General features: G+C 32.4%; 1 protein-coding gene across 1 annotated transcript; it reads right to left on the bottom strand.

Annotated features, from left to right (window-relative positions):
- Positions 1-534: 534 nt before the first annotated feature.
- Positions 535-24,321, bottom strand: LOC148597644 (microfibril-associated glycoprotein 4-like). Its single transcript, XM_088563895.1, has 5 exons — positions 23,073-24,321; positions 17,440-17,579; positions 14,869-14,965; positions 1,664-1,825; positions 535-992 (listed from the first exon to the last, which is right to left on the bottom strand). Exons 1-5 carry the CDS (start codon positions 23,380-23,382, stop codon positions 724-726), a joined length of 978 nt encoding a protein of 325 aa, XP_088420021.1. The 5' UTR covers positions 23,383-24,321; the 3' UTR covers positions 535-723.
- Between the last annotated feature and the right edge of the window lie 491 nt (positions 24,322-24,812).

Raw genomic sequence — 24,812 nt, 5'->3', positions numbered from 1 at the left:
ACCGTAGATGTTGCAATTACAAATATTTTATTTAACTGAACAAAAACCTCATACTTAGTAACTATTCTAGTACTAGTATTCATACATAAAGTAGAATGATAGATTGAAATATTTTCAAGTTATTGGACTATACAAAAATAATTCAAAAGTCTTATATTGTGCTATACATATACATGTATGATTTTGTGAAGAAACTGGAAAAAGAAAAAAGAAAAAAAAATTAACAACTGGAATAAATATGAACTGAAATAAATCACTTGTTTCATGTTTATTAAAACATATACTTCAAGTACATTTCAATTATGTTCTCGGTAATGGTGAGATCTCGGTAATGGTGAGATCGGGTATTCGATTTAAAACTTTAAATGCGATGTTGGGTATAAAATATAGGCCTAGGAGTGTGAAAAAAAGGTAAGTTCTATAGGCTTTTTACACTTATGTATATATAAAAGACGTACATTTTATCTAAATGTGTAATATTTGACTAGAATTGGTGTATTGATTTCAAACTTTTAGTAAAAATAGACATTTAACTACCTGTTTAGTGTGATGTATTTATATTTTGTCCGTGCGGAGTACATGATGTATGACGCTAGATTTTCATAGTATTTACAAGTGCAGTTGTATGTTGCTAACTACATTTGTTTAAAATTGTGTTTTAAAGCAAGCAACACTCTACACTACCGGTATAATTTCACTGGAGTAATTTTGCTATAATGTTTCTTATTTTCTACGAATCATCATTGTTATGGCCAAGAGTCCTTTGCCGAAGGTTCTTCTGTTCATCCAGTATGCGATATCATTTACATGATCTCCGTTTGGGTGCCACTTTCCGTTCACATTAACGGTGGTACAACTTTCTTGTTTAAACCACCAACCAGAATGATGTATCGAAGTACAGTTTTCCTTGAACTGGTTAAATGCAGTATTATGATCTTTGGTGCTAAACGTACAGCCATTGTTATTATACATCCCATAGTTTCCTTCGGCATCTGAAAAAAAAACAATTGTACAAGATTTAGTCCATGTATTTGCAATTTAAGCACTACCTGTATTTAAAACATTTTCGTTTAATTGTGCACTCATTGGATCGAAAAAATACATATCAATCTATCTTTTAAAACTTTTTTTTTTACTTTTTTTTTCCTTTTTCGGATAAATACATTGATTAAAGTTTTCTGGCATTCTGAAATGGACTCAGACATATCCGACGCATTTCTTACCCATCTCATAAAATACAAGGATTTAAGGGAAAAATAGTTACATTCACCTCAACAATATAAAAATAAACTGTCAATGATCAATTCGCATTAAACAAAATATCAATAAAGAAAAAAACAAGGCACTTCTCGGCGGGTGTTTCTAGAAAAGCAGAGGATGCTTATCCTACCGGTGCACCTGATCCATGCTCTCAGCGGTTAGTGGAATCCGAGTTGCGCATTTGGTTATTGTATGTATGATTTTATTTAGATCATGTTCTTTGTTGTGTTTGTCTGTTTTCCCTGTCTGGGCCGGGGTTTGTTCCTGGATTATATTCTTTTGGTTACCACTATATCCTTGGTTCCCTTGATTATTCTTTAAATCAATGATAAAACAATTGAGAAACTCAAACATTAAGTATTTACAAGATCTACAAATAAATTTTGAGTCTGTTATATCTTACATGCTGTTCCGCAGAATTGTCCAAGTGTCAACCTGAAATCATCATTCTCAGCCGCTACATTAAATGTGAAATATTCTCCGTAGAAAGCACCTTCTGTATCTTCCATATCTATCCGCAGGATGTATCCCCCTTTGTATGTCATTAAATTAAGGTACATATTTCCTAGAAAGGAAAAACAGAAGTGTTATTATTCTCAGTCATTACAAAGGAATTCGAATAAATATGATTATTTCTTGGCCCTGACTGCTTTATTATATCAAATATTATCGTAACATTGTCCTTGCAAAGCACGATTTCATAAGACCTGAGTACCATAACGATGAATAATTTTCAATCTAAATATTTTATTTACCCTAATGATATGACGTTCTAAAAGTATTCTATTGTTTATGAACCGACCAATTCCAAAGTTGTACTGAATCTTACTTGCCAATCTGAATCACATCCGTATCAACCCGAGACTCCATTGTGTTCAACCGGTAAATGTAATTATGGAATCTAGTTCTGGGACAATTTAATTTTGGATCAAATTTATTTGTATTATATTTTTTTAGTTTCTTTCCCCGAGCTGAAAAGTTGCTCTCTGTAGACAAACTGTACCGGTAAAATCAGTGGGGATGTAATAAACTAATCCTAAGGCTATATTATGCCGTTTAGTTCGTTGCAACTCTCATTCGAACGACACAGCCGCCATATTGGTTTCAAGTTGACCGGTGTTCATGCATGTATAAAAGATCTGAAGAAGTTCATGCAAGTATGAACTTTCTGGCAAAGACGTTCTCGACCAATCAAAAACGGCTATTAACAAGAAGAATCGTTCTCGACCAATCAAAGACGGCTATAAGCAAGAAGAATCGTTCTCGACCAATCAAAATCTTATGATTATAATTAATATATCATATATTTTTTATTGTGTTTATTAAGTGCTTTCTACACAGGCAAAACGTAGACGCATGTCAAACATACGTCAGATATATGTCAACTGCCATACGTCTGACTCCCGTTTCTAACCGCGTATGTCAGACATGCGTCGGAAAACATAAGGCTAACATGTGTCAGACTTACGGTAAACATATGTCGCGTCAGACGCCTTAATCGTTTTGCGATTAATTTGCATTTAACGTAAGTTTAACTTAACTTGAACATATGTTTTATGTCTAATGCCAGCAACTTATAGCCATTGACAAATGTCAGATCATGATGCACATCAACAATACATTTATATAAATAGGCAATTTTGAAGATTAAGACATATAAAATAGTGCTTATTTCTGTCAAGACTTTTTAAACTGACTTTGTTCTCAATGTCATATCTAATGATAAACAAAAGGGCCCTTACCTGGGGCCCAAACTTTTTCCTCAACAAAAAAAATGCATCATACAAAAAATGAGTTTGTACGTTCTATTAAAACTACATTTAAAATCAGATTTTATTAATTGTTCAAAAAGTAAATTGAGTATTTTTTCAATCCACAAATAAATAAATATAACATTTTGCAAACTTTACCCCTCTGCCTACAATTTTATATGCATGTATTAAAATGTTACACCCAGTATGATACATGTACATTCAGTATGAAAGTGAAACTTCATGCAATTTCGCAACCATATAATAACAATTTACATATGCACAACAAGATTTCATAACAAATTCTTGGTACATGTACGTGTATTAGCTCATTAACAACAAACAATAAAAAACGACTCCTGTCTTACCCAAAATACATGTATATGTACATTCAATCAAAATTCATGCACAATAAAGGTGCTTTTTTTCAAAGAGAATCAAAAAGGTTAATTTCTATACAAACAAAAAATGCAGATTATACAAGACGGGATGTTTTATACAAATGTGTCACATAAAATTTTATGGATATCCGTATATTGTCCCATCAGTCAAAATAAAGTGTAACCTTAAACACACTACAACCAAAAATGTTTTAATTCAAATCTACAGCATAATGCCCCTAATTAACACAGAAAAAAGTTTCCAAGAGTTTGAATTGAAGCAAACGTAAAATTAACATTTCAATATACATTGTAAAGGGGAAATAACTCCATTTTTTTTGTAGGTAATGTTTCCCTTCAATTGCTATTTTTATCTGTTTATCCCTTATTGACTATCTAACAAATTATGATTGATTGATTGATTGTTGAGGTTTAACTCCAAGCTGCAATATTTCAGCTATATTCAGACAATGAACATGAAATGGATGAAATTAAAAAAAGGGGTAGGACTCAACGATAATAGGGTCGATAAATTTTACTTGCCACTGGAAATAGGGAAGGATGGGAAAGGTCGGGCAATTTAGCCTCCTGTGGCGGAGCGCAAAGGTTCCTACTCCTATCGAATACCACTGCAGGGTTCTATAACGTGCGCGGAACATAACATCTTTCCCAACACGGTGCACCACTAAAGTTTGCGGTCAGAATTTCCTTATTATAGCCTGACAACCCAGCATGTAACACGCCAGAGGTACTCCATTCCACCACCAGGGGCACACAGCACAGTTCTCTGCGGACAGAGCGCCTAGCCCCAAGCTAGGTTTCGGAGCACTATTTAGTCGCCTTTTACGACAAGCTAAGCTCTGCTGCAGGCCTATTCTTTGACCACCCGGACCTGCACGGTCCACGATTTGTAACACACGTGAGGTAATAAGGGTAACATAATTTCTTTTTTTAATTGCTATTTTATCCAATGGTAGAAACAAAATAGGGGCCATGGGCATATACCCATTGAAGCTAGCTGAAAATGACCCATCAAAGAATCGTACTTAAATTGCTAATAAATGGCCTATAAGCATTTTGAATACTTGTTATAAATGCTAAAAATGACCCATTTCAATACATTCTTTCCTGACCACTATAATGTTTATATTCATTTGTATGCAAACTACATGTATCATTTGCTAAAAGTATTTACTTCCTATTATCATCAAAATTTAAATTCTTTTACATGTGCCCTTACTTGATTTGAAAAGGGCAGGGTGCTAGTTTAATATGGACACATTGTTCACTAATAATGTACTAAATATACATTATCATGTAGGTTGGTCTATGATCGAAGATATGAAAATTCTTTTCTTTAAATAATCCTCTAATTTACCATTAAAAATCTATTCTCCTCACATTTTTTTTTATCAGCTACAATGTATAGTTATAAGTTTGTATCAAATTATATTGCTATTTCAGACAATTGAACAGAGTAATATCCCGTTCTAATGCTAATTTAATGGAACCTAGAATTATTGAGATGGAATCCATCTCTGTGGGATCTGTCGTAGCAATTAAAGAACCTTAGAGAGTGCGCTCACATACCCCACGCGTCCTTATGTTGGATACTTAAGTAAATTTGTTCGTAGAAGAAATATATTTATACATAGAAGGACCGCGATAAAAAGGTATTAGAGCGTTTTTAGGCATTAGAAAAAAATGCAACAAAGTAAAATTAAAAAAAGATTTTTGAAAATTACCTTTTTTCCATCTTCTAACTACCATAAATTCTGTTACTCAGAATGGTAGTTTCAAACTCCAGACTGTGATTTTTTTCAGTTTCAATTAATCTAAATATTATCGTAACGGAACAAAACAAACACTTGACCTGTAAGTTATCACGGTGAATTTTATACCTAAAATCATATAGTAATTTGCAAGTCCAGAAAACTGTTCTTTCTGTTTATTTTGCCAAGTCCAACGCCAAGGTCATTGTGAATTTATAAACCAAAAGTCATGTCAATATCTGTGTGGGTTTAGAAACTTTCATATATATTTATGTGAATTTTGCTGAGTTAAAAGCCTGTAATTCCGGTGAAAATTATTGGGGCAGAATGAAAGTTAAACTTATCATATAACTTATCATGATGAACTTGTATACCAAAAATCATGTAAATATCTTGATTTAATAATAATAATTTGACGATGGACTGACGGACGGGTCAACAATATTATACTAACGCCCACACCAAAATACAAAATAGTTACAGCCTGGAAAGAGTTTGTTAACAAAACAAAGACAAGAATTTGACCTGGAGGTTGACGTTCAAGGTCATAAACCACTTTCAATGAAATATGACACATTATCTTTAAGCCATCAATCCATATACCAAATATCAAAAGCCACACGGAAAGAAAAGGTTACAGCCCTATAGAGTTTGTCAATGAATAACAGGAATTAGACCTTGGGGTGAAAGTTTAAGTCAGAAGCCACTATACATGATACACAACACATTATCTTCAAATGATCTACCCACATAACAAATACTAAAAGCCCACATCGAAAGACAACAAAGTTACAGTCTGGACACAAGTTTGACACAATAAAACAGGAATTTGACTCTATGGTAAGCGACACATTGTGTTTAGGTGATCTACCCAAATGCAAAATATTAAAAGCTTTCATCAAAAGACATATATAACAATGTCTCAAATATTATGAATGGAAAAATAAATGAAAATAAACATCCATTTTGTTCACTATTCTAGTATTAACAACAATAAATGGTGCAAAAATGTCTTGCTTGGTAAACTTCACAATTAACAGACATACAGACATAAATATCTTTCGAACAAGGCAACATTATACAAAAAAGAAAAAGAAAAAGAAAATCCTTCTCAGCATAAATGAGCAAACAAACATGATTTTTTTACATGTACAATGTGTATCCAGACATACACAGTCTGTCACTATTGAACAACAGTGAATTAAAATATATACATGTATTACATTTATTGAAATGAACAATTTCTAATTTTACAATATCTGATACTTGCATGACAAAAAACAACTTCATCTTCTATGATTCACAAGTAATAATCAAGACATGCTATAAACATACGGTAAACTTCTTGTATTGCAGCTTAAAATCACAGGTGTCTGGTGAATATAAATTGCACTGTTCTATCTATTTGAGAAACAATTTGACGGGACTTCATCTGTGAATGGTCTTCCACAGTTAACCTTGGTTTTATTCCCTTTTGATTTACCAAATTTTGATAAGCAGTAAAATCTTTCAGACTTTCTTAGTAATTACCAAACAGGTAAATAACTTGCAAAGAATCCAGGCCATATGAATTTCCCCACAATGATTCACCAGAATCGACTTCAACCAATTACAAACATGTCGGTTTCAGTACCTGCAAAGACAGAAATATACAGTTCATTATACATGGGACACAAATATTATTATTAGAACAACTAAGAATAGTCAGTATTAATAGAATTTAAAGAACATTAAACCATTTTAAACTAGAAATACTGTGAACAAATTCGCCTTGTATCAAATGGACAAAAGTAAAACACTTTTTTGGATTTTCTCCCTGTTGAAGTCCTCCAACAATATTTTTTATATTCCTGATATGAGGATTATTGATACGTAAAAAAAACATGGCTGCCATTACTAAAAGTAGAACATTGGGGTCAGACAGTATTTTTTTTGCATATATCTCCAAAACCATTTGGTTTAGCCAAACTCTGACATATGGTGATAGTGTTCATTATGAGATCTTTCTGTCATCAAATGTGTATAAAGCCATGTTGAAGTTATTGCCCCTTTTCAATGTTTTTATCGGCTAGTTTTAATGTTATTCTTTCAAGCAATCGTCTGCTCTTACACTACCAGACCAATTGGAACTAATTTGGTATGAATGTTTCTTAGAGTAATTTATATAGAAATGATATAGAGATCTTTGATCTGTGGAAAAACATGGTGCTGTTACTAAAAATAGAATAAAGGGGTCAGCCAGAAGTTTTTCTCATTAATTCTCTAATATCGTTAGGCTTAGCCAAATTCTTTCATTTGCTGAAATGACCTTTATAATAATGCCTACAAAAGTTGCAAGGGATCATATTTGTTAGACAACTGCATGTAAGAGTTCTTGCCTTTGAAAGGTGAAAAACGGCATTTTTTTTTTTACAGTTTTCAGTTCATATCTTGACAATTTTGATAAAAAGAAATTTAAGTTGCTGAAATGCCTCTGATGATATGTCCTACTGAAGTTTTCGTTGAGTCAAAATTGATGACCGACTCCTTGTTTATAGATATCGCGCTTAAAAGGCGAAAATTAAACAAGGTGAGCGGTTCAGGCTCTTGGAAACCTTGTTTACTAGGTCCCATTAATCAGAGTCTTAAAATCACAAATTTTCAGAGAAATTTCATTAATGTAAAGAAACTCTTCATTAAAGTTTCATTGGTTTACAGATCAGGTTTGAAGACTTACAGAAAATCGCCCGATTTACGAATGAATAAAGTCCCATAACTCAATAACCAGAATTTGGAAATTAATTAAATAAAATCAGAAGGTCACATCAATTAAACAATTCACCAAAGTTTCACAAAAAAGGGTGGAAGCATTGTTTACTTATTGATCAAAGTGTAAAGGACTACCACACGGGACCCGTTCAAGTCCGGGTGTCAAAAGAATAGGCCTGCAGAAACGCTAAGCTTGTCGTAAAAGGCGACTAAATAGTGATCAGAACCTTAGCCGGGGGCTAGGGTGTTCTGTCCACAGAGCAACTGGGTTGTGTGCCCCAGGTGGTGGAATGCGGTACCCCTGGCGCGTTATATGCTGGGGTTGCTGGGAAAAGCTGACCGCAAACCATAGTGATGCACCGTGTTGGGAAAGAAGCCACTTTCTCGCACGTTAAAAAACTCTACTGTAGTGTTCTTCCGGAGTAGGAAACATAGGGCTCCACCGCAGGAGGCTAAATTGCCGGACCCTACCCACCTCTCCCTATTTCCAGTGGCAATCAAAATTTCTAGACCCCATTGTCCTTGTGTCCCGTCCCATTTTTTATTTCATCATCGGTTTATGTTCATTTTGTCATCCACTTCATTTTCATCGCCTGAATACAGCTGAAATATTGCTGCTCGAGCGTTAAACCCCAACAAACAAACAAACTGCCAAACGGACACTGGTATACCATAATACACCTGGTCTTAAGAGAGGGGCATATAAAAATAACAATTTTTTTCAGCATTTGTGATATAACTTTAAATGTAAAACTTTACCAGACAGAAGAGAACAAAAATCATATGTTACATGTCACAGCTTTGTTGCAAGTGATTACTATAAATTTGCATGTACTGAAGATTGATTTCTAAAAAAATAACATTCTATTAAAAATGTTCAATGAACAGTTTAAGAAATAGCAGGAAATAAAATATACAAGAAAAACCTAGAATGAAGTATTATCCTCACTTCTGAATGGTTTATGGTTCTTTATATCAATACCCAAGTGTCTTCTAAATCTGTGTTTTATTAAAATTCTGAAAGGAGAAACAATTATTTACAAAGCATCAGTAACAAATACAGCTTAAAAATATAGGTTAATATTTGTGGAGTGTTTTTACCAGACTTTAGTTTAAGAATACTAAGAGAGAGGCATATAAAAATAACATTTTTTCTCAGCATTTGTGATATAACTTTAAATGTAGAACTTTACCAGACAGAAGAGAACAAAAATTATATGTTACATGTCACAGCTTTGTTGCAAGTGATTACTATAAATTTGCATGTACTGAAGATTGATTTCTAAAAAAATAACATTCTATTAAAAATGTTCAATGAACAGTTTAAGAAATAGCAGGAAATAAAATATACAAGAAAAACCTAGAATGAAGTAAAATATGCTCACTTCTGAATGGTTTATGGTTCTTTATATCAATACCCAAGTGTCTTCTAAATCTGTGTTTTATTACAATCCTAAAAGGAGAAACAATTATTTACAAAGCATTAGTAACAAATACAGCTTAAAAATATAGGTTAATATTTGTGGAGTGTTTTTACAAGACTTTAGTTTAAGAATACTAGGCGCTCTAATAAAAACCGAAAAGCCTCAAAGACTTACATGTAGTACTCTATTTTAAATACAAATGTTATCAAAACCAGCTGTATGAGACTTTGACTGAAAACTCAAGAACTACAGTACATATATTTTGTACATTTACAGTGTATACACCATAATGATAAAATTTCAAGCTCCTTATTTAGGAGCTGAAGTACCCGAAAATAAATTAAACATACAAGTACATGTATTTATGTGACCACAAACAAAGTTGACAGCTCACACAGCAGATCCAGGGGGAGGGGGGTGGTGCAGGGCCAGGAGTTTAGCACCCCTCCTTTTTATTGGAAAATTAGTCATTTTCAAAAAGTGATAAATAATGATCGAACGTCCTAGCAAAATTGCAAAAAAAAATGGCAAAATCGATTAATTTTAGCCTGCCAGTAGGATCAAAATAAAAAAAAGGTATACATGTATGTAGTAAATTACTATCCCAACATGGGGGAGGGGCACAGAAAATTTGTTTGTGTTGGTATTCTGTACAAGCTGTATTGTAATATTACAAATCTTGGCGCTCAAAAGTTTAATATACTTGTAATGGGCGATGTTCGTAAGCTACATGTATCTCTCGGTAAACTAAACTCACACAAGACTGATTACAAGGCTTTATTTTTTTACACAAGCAAGATACTCATCTAATTCTATTTAATGGAACCAATTTCGAATATCAGGAAAGATCTTGCTATGTATCCAAACAGGTAGCTTCATTATCCGTTATTTTTTTTCACGCAAACAACACGTCTGTATGTCTTCTGTTATTATGATAAGCTCGCGCGCACTTGAAATTGACGATTCGGTTCTACTGCTGTCGTCCATCGAAAGATCAGAAAATTATAAATGAAATTATAAATTGACGTATATGTATACATGCATTCATATTTCACTTTCATTTGAAAATTTTCAATAGAATCAGATCACGTTTTACACCGATTAACGCCCATTCTAGGAAAATAGGATGACGATTTTTTTTTCAAATAGGGCACAATGGCTAACCGCTTTAAACTTATCTCCCTTGCATGTTAATTTCCGGATATGTTTTAATGTACAGGAGTAAGAAAAATCCTGGAAAAGACATTTGTTTCTGCTCACAGCCAGGCTACAGAAAAAGGAAAATAACAACAGAGAAACCCTCACTTTCTATGCATTTCTGAGTACAGATTGCGTACCTTTTTGTAAGTTTGTACTAAAAAAATAATACACAGATTCTCTATCAATGCTTGAAATTATATAGTGACAATACTGACATCACATCTTTTTATTCCATCATCTATCTATCTTTAAATTTCTACATCCCGTCATTATACTGACTATTATGCGCCGTTTGCATGTGTTACTAACGCATATTTTTTTTATTTAAAAAATCATCATACAAGAACATAGAGTTATGCTGGTAATTTTCTCATCTTACTTCTTAGCTCTTTAGATGAAGATCATGTATTGGTCGGACTTTACACTTCTCGCCAATCTGCTCACCAAAATTTTATTCCAAAATGAAAAATCGATATATGGTAGCTCTTTTTAATGGCACTACAACCAAAATTCGTCATGGATAGGTTTATGCTGAATTAACCACAAACTTTGTTCATTTTCATTTTAATTTTAAAGCTAATATATAGGGACTTAATCTTTTATTCCAAAAGGTGTCTTTACTACAAACGTATATTTTGTGACACACAATTTATTTTTGTACAATCGTAAAAAAATTACAGATTAAGACTAAAGCCAGGATAAAGAAAATCTTGAATATGGCGAAATGATAATTAAACTTTTTTGGTTGGGGCTCTGTACCCAAATCTAGATATTATTGTGTTCGCAATGCATTGAAAAACTGTGAGTTGTATTAGACTTTTAATATAGTCCTGTCTGGGTAAACACCAATTATTTAACTTGTGAAGGACAAATAAAATACTTTCTGAATATTTCTCACAAGTAAATACAGAGAGAGTTTTGGAATCTTTTATGAAAGTTCAACAAATAACGGAAACTCAAAGGATGCAATAAACACTGTACTGTTAATCTAACAGTATTATGACAGTGAGAAAGAGTAATCAAAGGAACCAAGGTTATAGCGGTAATCAATAGAATGTAATCCAGGGACAAAGACCAGATATGGTAAACAGACATACACAACAAAGAACATAAAGTAACTAAAATCATACATACAAAGTAACAAAAGTAAAAACTGGGAGCATGGACCAGGTGCACCGGTAGGGTAAGCGTCCTCTTCTTTTCTGGAAACACCCGTCGAGTTGCTCATAAAAAGTCAAGTCCGGGATAGACAAACGAGGAAAGGAAAACTACCACCCGTTGAATAAATCAGTTTTCATGTCGCTGATGGATACATCATAACGATCCACGAGTTCATGATGACGACCATAAAACTTCTGTAGTGATGACTTCAATCTTGTAGCAACATAACCCTGTTCCAGAAGCCTATTTGTTAGAGTTCTAGCGCGATACAAAAAGTCTGCGTAGTTTCGACAAGCTCTGGCATAACGTATGAATTGTGATATGAACACTCCATACGCAAGAGCCGAAGGGATGTAGCCACAGATGAAAGGAAAGTTGACAATTCTGAATGATAAGTCATCACGTTTGTCGTAAAGTTTGGTCAAAAGTTTTCCTTTACCACCGATTTCTAAGTGTAGGTCAAGATATGAGGCTGTCTGTAGTGTCCTTTATCTCAAGTTCTTTTGGGTAGATGCGATGTATCAAATCCCCGAAATTAGGATTGTTTAAAGATAATACTTCATCTATATAGCGGAAACTGAGATTGAATGATCTAGCCAAACGATATTCTTTCTTTCTTATCAGATCAGGTATAAAGTCAGCCTCATAAGAGTGAAGGAATAGGTCAACAAATAAAGGAGCACAATTTGTTCCCATTGGAATGCCAACCGTTTGTTGAAAAACACGTCCACCACACAGGACAAATATGTTGTCAATTAAAAATTCCAACATTTTGTAAACACCTTCCTCTGTATATTTGAAAGATGATTTGGAATTATTTCTTACAAAGTATGAGAAATCTCTACCAAGAACTATATATTTGTATCTAGGTGCACCATCTTTTTTGGAAAAACAACGATGTATAATGTTTTTAAGTCGGGATTTTAACTGAGTATGGGGAATAGAAGTATACAGTGTTGAACAATCATAGGTTTTAATGCTATTATATTCAGATAATAGACGGTAAATCACAATCATCGTCCTTGGTAGATAGACCAAAAGTGGATAGTACAGATTTATGGTTTTCCACAATCTCTTCTTTAGAGAGAGTGGTAGCAGTATAAGTCTTATCACTACTATTATTTTCTACGTCTAACTCTGATAATAAACATTGGATATAAAACGTTTTGCAGACATTAACAATGTTTTGGGCTTTGTCTGCTGGTACGACAACATATTTGTCATGTATAGTAGACAATGTATTTGATACATCGGGGTCTTTGAAAACTGATGTAGCCTTGGCACTCATTGACCTACTTAAAACTTTAATTCGTTTCAAAATTAAAGACCTCATGGCCTTTAACCACTCTGACAGAGAATCAATGTCTTCTTTTTCTCGTTTTATCCATTTTCTTGCATAGTCCTCGACGGGATCCATAAGAACTTTTAAGTCCAATTTATGGAGCGTGGTTCATGGTATTTGGGACCTTTAGAAAGGGTATTACGTAGAGATTCGTTTTCGATAATGGTTACATCTTAAGAAGGACCATATTTGAATGGAGAGGTTTTGCAAGAACAGTCAGGTGGTTTAGCCTTGAAGTCCTCAATCTCGAGGTTCCGCAATAGCCTTTTATAATTGAAAATTTTGGATGCAATGGGTGAAGTATAGGAATATGAAATCATTGGTGTGGATTTGTCTTTGAAATATGTAAAAAACACGTTCACCACCCTGAACAAATGTTTTGTCTTTGATAAATTCCAGCATATAAGTTATATTTTGTTTGAAATTTTGAATTATGACTTGAAATATCGGGAAAGTCATGTCTGTTGATATGGTCAGTGGAAGTTAATTTCATGAGAAAAAACAGTAAAATTGATTTAAAATTCGATTACTGATTCCGTGTTAAACATCTAAAAGTATTTTCAATCTATGTTAAACATGTCGTTTTGATATACATTAAACATATGTATGGGTACACCATACCGTAGACATATGTTCTTGACATGCGTTTACATATGCCTGCACAACATATGTCTGATATACGTTTTGGATACACGTTTACCATGCGTCTGAAAAATCATACGTTGAACATACGATTGATAGACGTCTGACATACGTCATTTTAAGACGAACGTTAGACATGCGCCTAAAATTTGCCTGTGTAAGCAGAGTACGATATAGTTCATATATTTTCCTTTTCCGTTTCACAAGTTCATTGGTGAAGATGCTATGTTTTAAATCTCCGAAAACTAGGGGGTTTTTTTAAACAAAATGTCATCTTTATACTGGAAACTGAGATCAGATGATCTGGCTAAACAATATTCCTATGAAGCCAACCTCATAAGAGTGAATGAATAGGTCAGCGAAAATTTGTTGGAATGGCGGCAGCCTGTTGAAAAACACGTTCACCACCCTGAACAAGTGTGTTGTCTTTGATGAATTCCAGCATATAAGTTATATTTTGTTTAGTATTTTGAAATATTACTTGAAAGCGTACTTTACAAAAATATCGGGAATCTCTACCGAGTACTGCATATTTGTATGAAGGTGTACTGTCTTATTCTTGTTTTAAGTGAAAATGATGCATGGTTTTGGATCGGAGGATGGACAATTGTAGAGTAAAGGTTTAACAATCATAGGTCTTGATAACATTAAATTCAGATAATAGTATAACATTAATTTTTTCCAGAAGATCATTTGAATTTTTCAGGATCTATATTTAATTAATACCACTACAGGATAAACAAGACTGAAGACTATCTTTAACATCTGATAGTATGGAAGTTAACAGTTTCAATGAAGATGGGTAGTATATTTTGCATAACCAGCTATGAAGCGTTGTTTGTGTGGATTCTTGCGGAGTTTTGGAATCTAGTACATAGACGGTATATCATAATTGTCATCCTTGGTAGAAAGACCAAACATTAACAGAACGGATCAACGGTTTTCCGCTATTTCTTCTTTGAAGAGTTTGGTAGCAGTATAGGCCTATTTACAGTTTACATTGTCTTCGTCTATCTCAGATAATATGTATTGCATGACATGCGTCTTGCATACAAAAACCATGTTGATTTATAATTCAAAATCATTGTTTCTGCTCTGCGATGTTGCTAGTGTATTGTTTAATCAGTAAATCATATGATTTTTAGTTAACCACTTTGACATGAGCGGCACTCAGTCAAATATACTTACCTAACCAATATTCACCATTCACGTCACCGAATCCGTTCTTATACTCATCCCAAGTTCGGTAAAAATCAACATCCCCATTGATCCGTTTCTGAATTACCTGAGTAAATGAATTACGCAAATAGAACTTAGTGCAAAATATTTTAGAAATCTTGTACTACATAAGCATTTAAATCGATACCCACCACGTGATTGGGGTCAATACTTAACCTTCCATACTAAATATATTTTCTAGCAAACAAAACAATATAATATCCAATTGTCAGTAATTAACGTGCATGTAACTTAAACATCGCTGGGTGTTGATTTAATGTCAGCGAGATGTACAGTGAAAGTGCTTTTTTGTACGTGGAATACAAATTTTCGTGGTTTTCATGAGTAGGCCAAACTACGAAATTTTGTTCCAACGAAAAGGAGAATCCCATTGATGTGTATACTGAAAATGTCAAAACTACGAATTCAAGAATCCGCGAACTTGTGGTTCTTCCTAATTCACGAACATTGGTATCCAAGAATTATAATACTTTTACAGTCTACCGCCATTTTCTAGAATTGACTTTTTTAGCAACTCGGCGGTTGCTTCTAGAAAAGCGAGTGCGCTTACCCTACCATTGCACCTCGTCCATGCTCCCAGGTTTTAGTGGAGTCCAAGTTGCTCATTTGCTTTTTTTACCTTGTATGTGTGATTTTAGTTCTTTATTGTGTTTGTCTGTTTTCCATGTCTAGTTTTTGTCCCTGGGTTACATTCATTGATTACCGCTATAACCTTAGTTCCCTTCAAGACTTTTTTACATAATGGGCTGATAGTAAGTATACCTGTTTATTGACAAAAAAGAAAACTGTTCTTTGTTTGCAAAAAGACGCAATAACGTAATAAAAATATTGGATTGAAACCAAACCAGGAATAACATATAATGCACATTTATCATTTATTGTCTTAAACAGACTCTATGTGACATCTCTATGGAATTTCACTTACTAGCTTTTTTCACAATTTCCTCAATTATAAAGTATTAATATATGTTTCTTTTCATCAAACTGATGAAAAGCATTTCGATAAAGATGTCATTTTTTTCAATGTTTAAAGGTAACATTTAGTTGCCTGACATTCGAACAATAAAATCTATACCTCTCACGCAATTAAAGAGTTGTATTTCATACTTGTCTTCGTTTTTCACACGATGATAGCATCTTCCCTTAAGATGCAATGAAAAGATAACACGACGATTTTTCAGTCGCTCAATTAAAGGCTTTTGCTGGTTATATTTGAAACGACAAAAAAGAACAAATATATGTACTAAGTCATCGTTAATAATAAAAATAACATTTAATTCCCCCCCACCCCACCCCCCCCCACACACACACCAAAATACTAGGAAATGTATACTCAACTTAAAAATTCCATGTATAAACTTTTGTTAACATGAGAAACCTTTAGATGTGTTTATGAGAGAATGAACCCACCAAACAGTAAAAACGATCTAAGGCACACTTTAAGGAGGCAGATCTAAGGTAAGGGACACAACTCTTACAAATCATCGGAACGTTTGTATTCAGGATTTTACATCAATCTCATGAAAGCATCAAAGTAACTTAGACTAATTTCATTCTATTTCAAATGAAAGCTTGATAGGCTTTTGTGAAATTGAATATGATATAAATATATCACTGATTTCAAGAGTTGTGTCCTTTACCCTATACATAATTTTGTTGTTGTTCTGCATGCTTGATAATATTCTATAATCATATTTAGAAATTGAAACTAGAAGGGGGTCAACAGAACCATAAGTGTTCTTCGTCATTTTCATTGCCCAAGCAGTATCTGTTATTGAAATAATGGATCTTTAATTCATAAATAACAAGACTTTTTAAGTTGTTTTTGTTAATATTCTGTTTCTTGCTCTCGAAAAAAAAACATTTTGCCCATTTACAGATTCACATTAGATTTGGTAGAAGATGAAATATGCACTAAACAGAGTGTAGTTTGTTGCCTTTTTGCATTTAACAGGTCGAGACGATCTGACGTTCTAAAGAATATCACGCCTTTTATACCAATCAAGGAGCAAAACAATTAACTCATTCACATATTGTAAAATGACCATTCTCATATGACGTGGTCCAAAGCTTTTTAAACCAAATCTGTGGTACAAAACTGATAAACATATAAACACTGCCATATACATTTGGCGGTCTCATTCATAAATTTTATCGAATTATACAGACGTCACAATGCAATTTTACCCCAAAGCAATCACCATTTCGTGCACCACATAGGCTTTGTCTCTTCAAAAATAAGATAAAACTAGTCATATAAGAATCTTAATAAATCACGGAAACTCGATTTCATCATTGTTTTACTATTGTCCACGACCTCAGCTGTGTTGACACTTGAACAACGTCTTTTTAGTTGTTCGATTCCACTTTATTAAAATATTAATGTAATAGGTTAAGAATTTTACGTATAATTAACGAAGGCCGCTTACATCATTTAAAATAAAAATATCTCTAAAAATGTTTTACTAACGCTCTGTAGATTAAAATTAAAACATTGAAAAAATTCAGATATTTACTTACTGTCCATCCACCATTGTCTGTTATCATATCACAATATACAGAAAGACCATTTGGAACCCCGTCAGGATATATTGTATACACCCCACTAGGATCGCCCCGATTCTTGTAGTAACTGCAGTCATGCGCTTGCTGTGAAAATCCTTTAAAAAATGTATTGATTCATTATTGTTAAATGTCCTACAGCAACATTTTCATGATTAAAAAGGATGATAACATTTAATGAATTGAACTGAGCTTTTTTGTATAGTCCGAGCGGCCGAATTTTTTAAAATGATGTTATCTATCAGTCAATCTCTGACATACCGCGTGCTTAGAGAAGAAGCAGTGACTACTTATTTTAAGGTTTTTGGAAAGATTCGTTCAGAGAACTAACCAACGACCCCACACACTATCATACGACCTCCGACGTTTATGTAAGAATATTGAAAATTGAAAAACGTTAAAAAATGGTCCTACGCTTTTAATACGGTTTAATCCTGGTTTGCCCACTTTTAATTACCCCAATAATAAATCAGTTGTACAAACAAAAAAAGACAAAGGGTTCACTGACCATGAATTTGTATAGTCTGTTTCAAAATAGGTGTCATACATGTACAAGTATGTTTCTATGTATATTTTAAGCAATAGTTGCTTTTTTAATGTGCAAAAATGTAGAAAAAAAAGGAAAAGAAGTTCATATCTTAATATGATATTTAACAAAATACTACCAGACAGTCTATACTTAAGAAAATGTTTTTATTTCATCTTTGTACATATCGTCCAAATGTTCTGGTAGATGTGGCACTTTAAAAGTACAAATAATAAGTAGGAAACTAAATGGCTTATATGTCAATTGAAAAAAAAAATCATATTAAGAAAACATTTTTTTAGTCGAAAATTAATCTTTCAACTTATCAGACATTAATATGCAAACATAATATAAAAATATTTAATTTCAATATTACATGATATAACAGGTATGATGAAGTACAAATGTTTAAAAGTTTAAATTGATATTTTCACTGAAAACTCCGCTACATGTACAACATGAGTTTATTTCCCGCGACTTTTTTTCTGTAATTTTTTATATAATTATACGTCACTTTTTTGTGTTACTTTTTTGTATGACTTGTTCCTTAACATGTGTACAACTGTTGCTGATATATGAAAATGGATTACCTGCTCTGAACTTCGATCTTAGTTTTAAAATGCTAAAATAATGATGCATGAGTCCTATGATTGCCGTTTCACAACTGTCCAAGGAGACATTTTATTTTACCTTATTGTATAAATCTGTATGTTTAACAAAGTTATTTTGACTCAAAGTTGTTATATTTGATTCTTCCTGCAAGGAGAATTTTTATGAGTGTTGATGATTTTGATTTAACCTTGCGTTATACGCATGTCATACACGCTGTAGCCGAATAAAATTGAATGCTGAGAAACGTTAAGGTTACATCGACTGCTTGCTTTAAATGTTGTCAGCTAGACATGGTACCATACATTTCATTTTTTCTCTTGATGCTTAGTACTGTATAGTAGCATAGTGCATATATAATGCATATTTTTATTATCATACTTTCCTATTATTTATTAATTCATTCATATTTGTATTATTTACACATAATGCATTTTGTGTACTATTTGTACATGTGTTTGTAGCCTCTATCCAGGGGGATGCATATTCCAATTAATTAAGTAGTTGAACATAATATTCTTTATCAGATTTTACAGGTAAAATATAGGTAAAAATTATACCAACATTTCGGAAACAAACTGTAATTGTTAAAACAACGCAACCAACTATGTTTATTTAAACCATTAATTAAAAGTGGGCAAACCAGGACGACACCTTTAATACATTAAATGGGAATGAAAATTTAAATAAACATATATACACATTTGTAATAAATAAAATTTTTCGACTTTCAATTTTATAAGTTGTTTACTTCTATAAATTATTTTCGAGTTCTTCTCCATAATTCTATATTAAACATGCCTAGCTTATTTGGATCCTTCTGAAGATTTTTGCAGCATTATTTGAACTGTCACTATCAGCAATCCATGCTTTATCAAAATAAACTAAAAATATTCACATTCCTAAAATCGGTACATATGCATTGTGATGACGTCACTATTACTTCCAATTTGTTCACGAATATTTTCAAATACGTTGCCATCTATACGTATTTTCTTCTGATTTTGTTCACAGATATTTCTCTTTGTCTTGTACATGACAAGGTGTTTGAAAATATCTGTCCAAAAAATCTTCTTCAAAGTTTTAAGTACTTCTCTGTGCAAGGATCAGGCATAATTTGTGTAAGATGTGGCACGTGGAGAAAAAAAGCCAGAGATTTAATTGTAATATCCAAGTACTTATACCTCATTTCTTCAAGAAATATCCATCAAAGGGATTGTAAAGATATTGATGGGTCAAACCTTGTTGGAATGCACTATGAGAAAATGGTGGGAAAATTTTCCTGCCATTTTGTTCTTTATAAGAAGTCTAGACATAATCTACTTCACAGATTTTCAGATAAATTTTAACAGTTATTCGGTTATTTTATATATGTACAATGTATTTGATATATTTGCAGCAACAAAAACCAAAAGAAACATTTTGGGTAACACATTGCCGGGTTCTTACACAGAATGGCACTTAAAAATGACTTCACGCACTTCTACTAATTTGTGCACTACACAAAAGTTCAAAAGCTAAATATATATTAAAATGATTAAAAAAGTGCAATGATTGGATTATCGATAAAAAGAATAAATATCCTGTGGAATAGATCAAGTAACACGCATGCACTTGTCAAGATATTCAAAATAATTTTGTCTATAGAAAAATCGAAAGTAACTATATTTCTGTATTAATTAGTACTAAGAAGAAATATTATCTCTGACAGCAAATTCAAATACTTTTTTACTAGCTTCAATTTCATGACTGTATTCTAACAACCATTTGCTCTTAATTATTTCTTGTATGGCTTGATTTCAGCCACATTTTCATTGCCTATTGGGTTGTGTTCTGTAGAGTCAGTGAAAGTTTGCGAAGTCGACCGATTCATTCACAGGCTTATCATGTATGTGGTGTGTAAAATGTCAGGGGATAAAAGTTAACGATTAATCGAATAATGTGTTCATCTGATTAGTTTTGCAGAAAAAAAAACAGACCGAGCGAATACATCAAACAATGGTAAAATACAACGAGAGGCATAATAGTTGCAATTCAAACATTAGCTAAATAACGCATGTAAAAGTACTTTAATTTCAATCACAAAATTATCATTTTTGTTCTATTTTTACAATTCTATTTTGTTTGCATAAAATTAAAATATGCACTAATTCATGCCAAATTAGATTCATTAATTCTGTGGTTATATTGATAAAATCATAATGATCGATTTTGTCTGTTGGGAAAATAATTCAAATAACAATTGTATAATGATGGCATAACTCAAAGTAGGAAATAAACATTCTAAGTGCATGTCTGTGTAAAAATTGCAAAGACAAAGGTGTAGAGATTAAATAGCTTGAAGTACGTTAACATTTATGAAGCGTTTAATTGCTTCCTTTTGTTTTGTTATGATGTCAACGTTTTAAAATTGATTTTGGGCATTTAAAATTATATTTATTTTCTTCATTTTACAGTAAAATTCGTATAAACCCTATATTATGCCGTAATAGAAATTTACCAGCAGTAATGTTTTCCGCTGCTTGAAGATTTAAAATTTTGACATAATCATTTTTTGTTTTTCTCTCATTAAAACTTCAATGTTTTGACACTGAAAAACAAATCAATCTTAACAATACTGCTTAAAACGTAATAAAAATATTGTTAGTTGAGGGCATGAATCGTATGTTTGTTTCAAAGAATGTTTTTTTCAAAAGTATTTTACATAAGGCTGTATAGTTTTAATGACGAAATCTTTACATTCATTGTTTCATTCATATTCTCAATCTGAAGAATTGAGCCTTAACAGAAGAAAGACGAAGTTCTAATTGCACACCTTTAATTTCAGTTAGGAACGAGATCATGGTCCTTTAAATGGAAATTTTATTTTCAACACATGTTTAAGAGTTATTTTTTAATTCCATAGGAGGATATGTTTAAAAGGAAATTAATCACAGTCAATAATGTGACGGCAAATTATTTGTAAACAAACATCACCGTGGCGCCATTTCCCATTCCCATAAGACATTACGTTTTTGTCATTAAAGTCTACCGCAATCGAAAACTTCCGAATATGACCTGGTCCTACATATAATACTCCTTTTTATCATATTTTTATTTCTTTATTATTTGTTTTTTTAATTTTCTAAGGTGTTACTCATTGTTACAACCCAAATTTTTAATCGTGGTTTTCATTGCTAATGAAGTCGATGTTTTTGTGCTGAAACTTAAATATTCCCACTTGTCCAATTCTGGTAATGCGAACAATGACCATTCACACTTTTGCAAGTTTTTTCCTTCCTTTTTATGTAAGTTGTTTTTGATAAAATGTATGCTGCATTCTTGCAAGGACACAAAATTTAAACGCACTTAAACACTGAGACTTCATTTCCTGTAGAACACATAATAAAAATTATCGAGGCTGAATTTATTTTCTCTAATGTTAAAGTACTTTTATTCGTGCATTTTTTAATTCGGGGTGTTTAGTATACACATCTAAGGAAATCTCTATTTTGTTTAGAATCAAATTTCCTGGTTGAACCCACCCATAGAAAACCACGAAAATTGGTACTCCACTATCAATTGTATTTTAAAAGTTTGTGTTTAAATGAGTACTTCTAGCACAAAATTAAAGTCTGAGTATTTGGTTCAAATGTTGAGGTACACACCTTGAAACACGTGTTCAGCATACTTCAGAGATTTCCGTGTTATAGCCTGACAACCCCAGCATTTAACACGCCAGTGGAACCCCATTCCACCACCTGGGGCACCCAGTTGTTAATGGAGTATGATTTAAGTTACTTTTTTATTTTTGTTATTAAGTTACTTTATAGGTCTTTATGGTGAAATGTATAATTATTCATTCCAATCTGCTTTTAGGATATAATGCACATTGACAATCCAATGATTTCTATTGTATTTAAGTGCATTTACACAGTTATCTCCCTTAATATTGAATTTTACAGTACATTCTTAATAACTTTTGTCTCCTAAGAGCACGGGTTATATGAAGAGCCACAGCATAATTTCTTTTAACAATAACAGTTTAAACAAAATATCAAAAAAAATAAATATGTAGACTTTCTTACCATGTATAACAGTTTAAATGATACTTAATATATCTTGTTACCAATTTTCATTTCCTACTAAAGGATTTCAAACTAAATATATTTGGGGGTTCAGAAATGCATGAATCACTTATCATAAGCTTTTGCCTGGCTTAAACACAGAGCTGTATTTAGCTACTAAAAGTATATCAGTGGCGTATTATTTTCCTCAAGTAATACACAATCATTGATCACTTGTATTCAATTAAAGACGCTCTTTCTACCCAGACTTTCAACGATTTTCTAGAAAACTTGCATCTACATTGTTTACAATTTCGCTACAATTTTTCAAATTCTAAAATATTTAAATTACTATTAACCAGAATTGATAAATGATAAAATATGAACATTTAAAATATAAAAAAGCTTACCCTTTAAGTTTCGTTTAAAGATATACACTCCTGTTTTTGGTTTCGTATTAAGATCACAACACCCTGATGTGAAAATGTTGCATATCTTTGACATCTTATCAAAGTCTCCGAAGCATGCATCTTCCCTCATATGAAACCAATGTACACATGCCATCAGATTTTTAACACTTTGAGAACCGGCAGGTTGGACTTGCCCTTGATCAACCTCAGTGTTGCCCGAAACTGAAAATTTGCCCGTCTTTACGTTGTATGAATTCACGGTAAACGGGCAACCGGAAGCAATGAAAGCAAACAAAATAATCACCTGCATGTCAATTGTCGCTTATTGTTTTAACGTTTCAGATGCAATTTTAAATCCTAAATATTTACTGGTAACATTTCATCCGGTATCGATAAAATCTCACATATCTTTAAGTGCATATGGGGTAGATCAAAATATCTATTTGAAGCAATAGATATGTCGTTTGTGTCTCAATTGAAATAAATATATCTTTATTTACGATATGATAAGCGGTTCATCCAAAATGATTTTGTACTATTCTTACGGAATAGTTTTTCTGTTTCTCACTTTTAATACGTTGATTTATTATCCGAATGTAATTAAATCGTATTAGATCGTGATGTACAATTTGTAAAAATGTCTTGTGTTTTCATATTGTCTACGCTTTGTTATATACAATATCGACATTTACGGATAAAGTCCTCTCTCTAATAAAAAAAAAAAAATAATAATTTTAAAAGGTGAATGTCGAAACCAAAAAAAATCAAAATTGTCCACAATGTTCATAAAATAGTTATCAAGTGTCCAGATTCGGTCAGAATACCATGTGTTTTCAACATTAAAATTAATTGATGAGATTTCCAGAGTAGGTCGCAAAAATAACATCCAGAGTCTTAAAGATTGGACTGTTCACTATGATTGGAGTATTACATAATGTTATGAAACGCCCAATAGTATGCCTTTGTACTCCTTCAAAAGGGTATTATATCACTTGTCTGCAATATTGTACGGCAGTATTTGGTAAGAAATTGTATTAATACAACTGTTAAATCGAATAAACAGCCACTTTTGGTCTTTTTGATTGGTTGGTTCTGCAATATTTAAATCTATTTATTTGCCGGAACATTTACCATCGAGATGTGAGAAATACAATGTCGCGTTGACTTCTTTTTTCTTTTTTTTTAACAGGTTCATATTTTTTATCCAATGCAATCAGGTAAAGCTGTATTATATGCAAATTCTATTCATCAATAAATCAAAGCTTTGAGATGTTACGTTGGCACTGACAATTCTCGGCCTACTAATAGCTTATTTATCTATTATCACTTTTACCCTAAATCAAGTAATTGCAGAGTTAAATTATAAATCACATTAACATTACGAGGATGGTTTAATGAAGTTTTTTAACGATTATGTCTCTGTAATCAAATGTTACATTCTGATCTCAAATCACACGGCACTATCATAAAATTGATATATCGCTTAAAATAAAGGAAATTAACATCTATAACAGTTTATAGAAATCTTATCATAAAACAGACATAAAAGTATAAGTCCATAAAATTTGAATTATAGACTCATTATAATAAGTGTTTAACTTACTTTTAATGACTTTGAAATAAATAATGTCAAGTGTGTTTAACTCGGGCACTGATACATTAATTTTTGAGTACAATTGTTCTTAGTTCGATATATTTCATTGTATTTCCTTTTATCAAAAATAAACTTGAATTTGCGAT

The sequence above is a fragment of the Perna viridis genome, chromosome 15, assembly GCF_037379345.1.
Source record: "Perna viridis isolate PV_CMFRI_1.1 ecotype Kerala chromosome 15, ASM3737934v1, whole genome shotgun sequence".
In the NCBI taxonomy this organism is placed as follows: domain Eukaryota; kingdom Metazoa; phylum Mollusca; class Bivalvia; order Mytilida; family Mytilidae; genus Perna; species Perna viridis.
The sequence above is the reverse complement of the archived record's forward strand: the minus strand, read 5'-3'. Positions and strand labels throughout refer to the sequence as shown.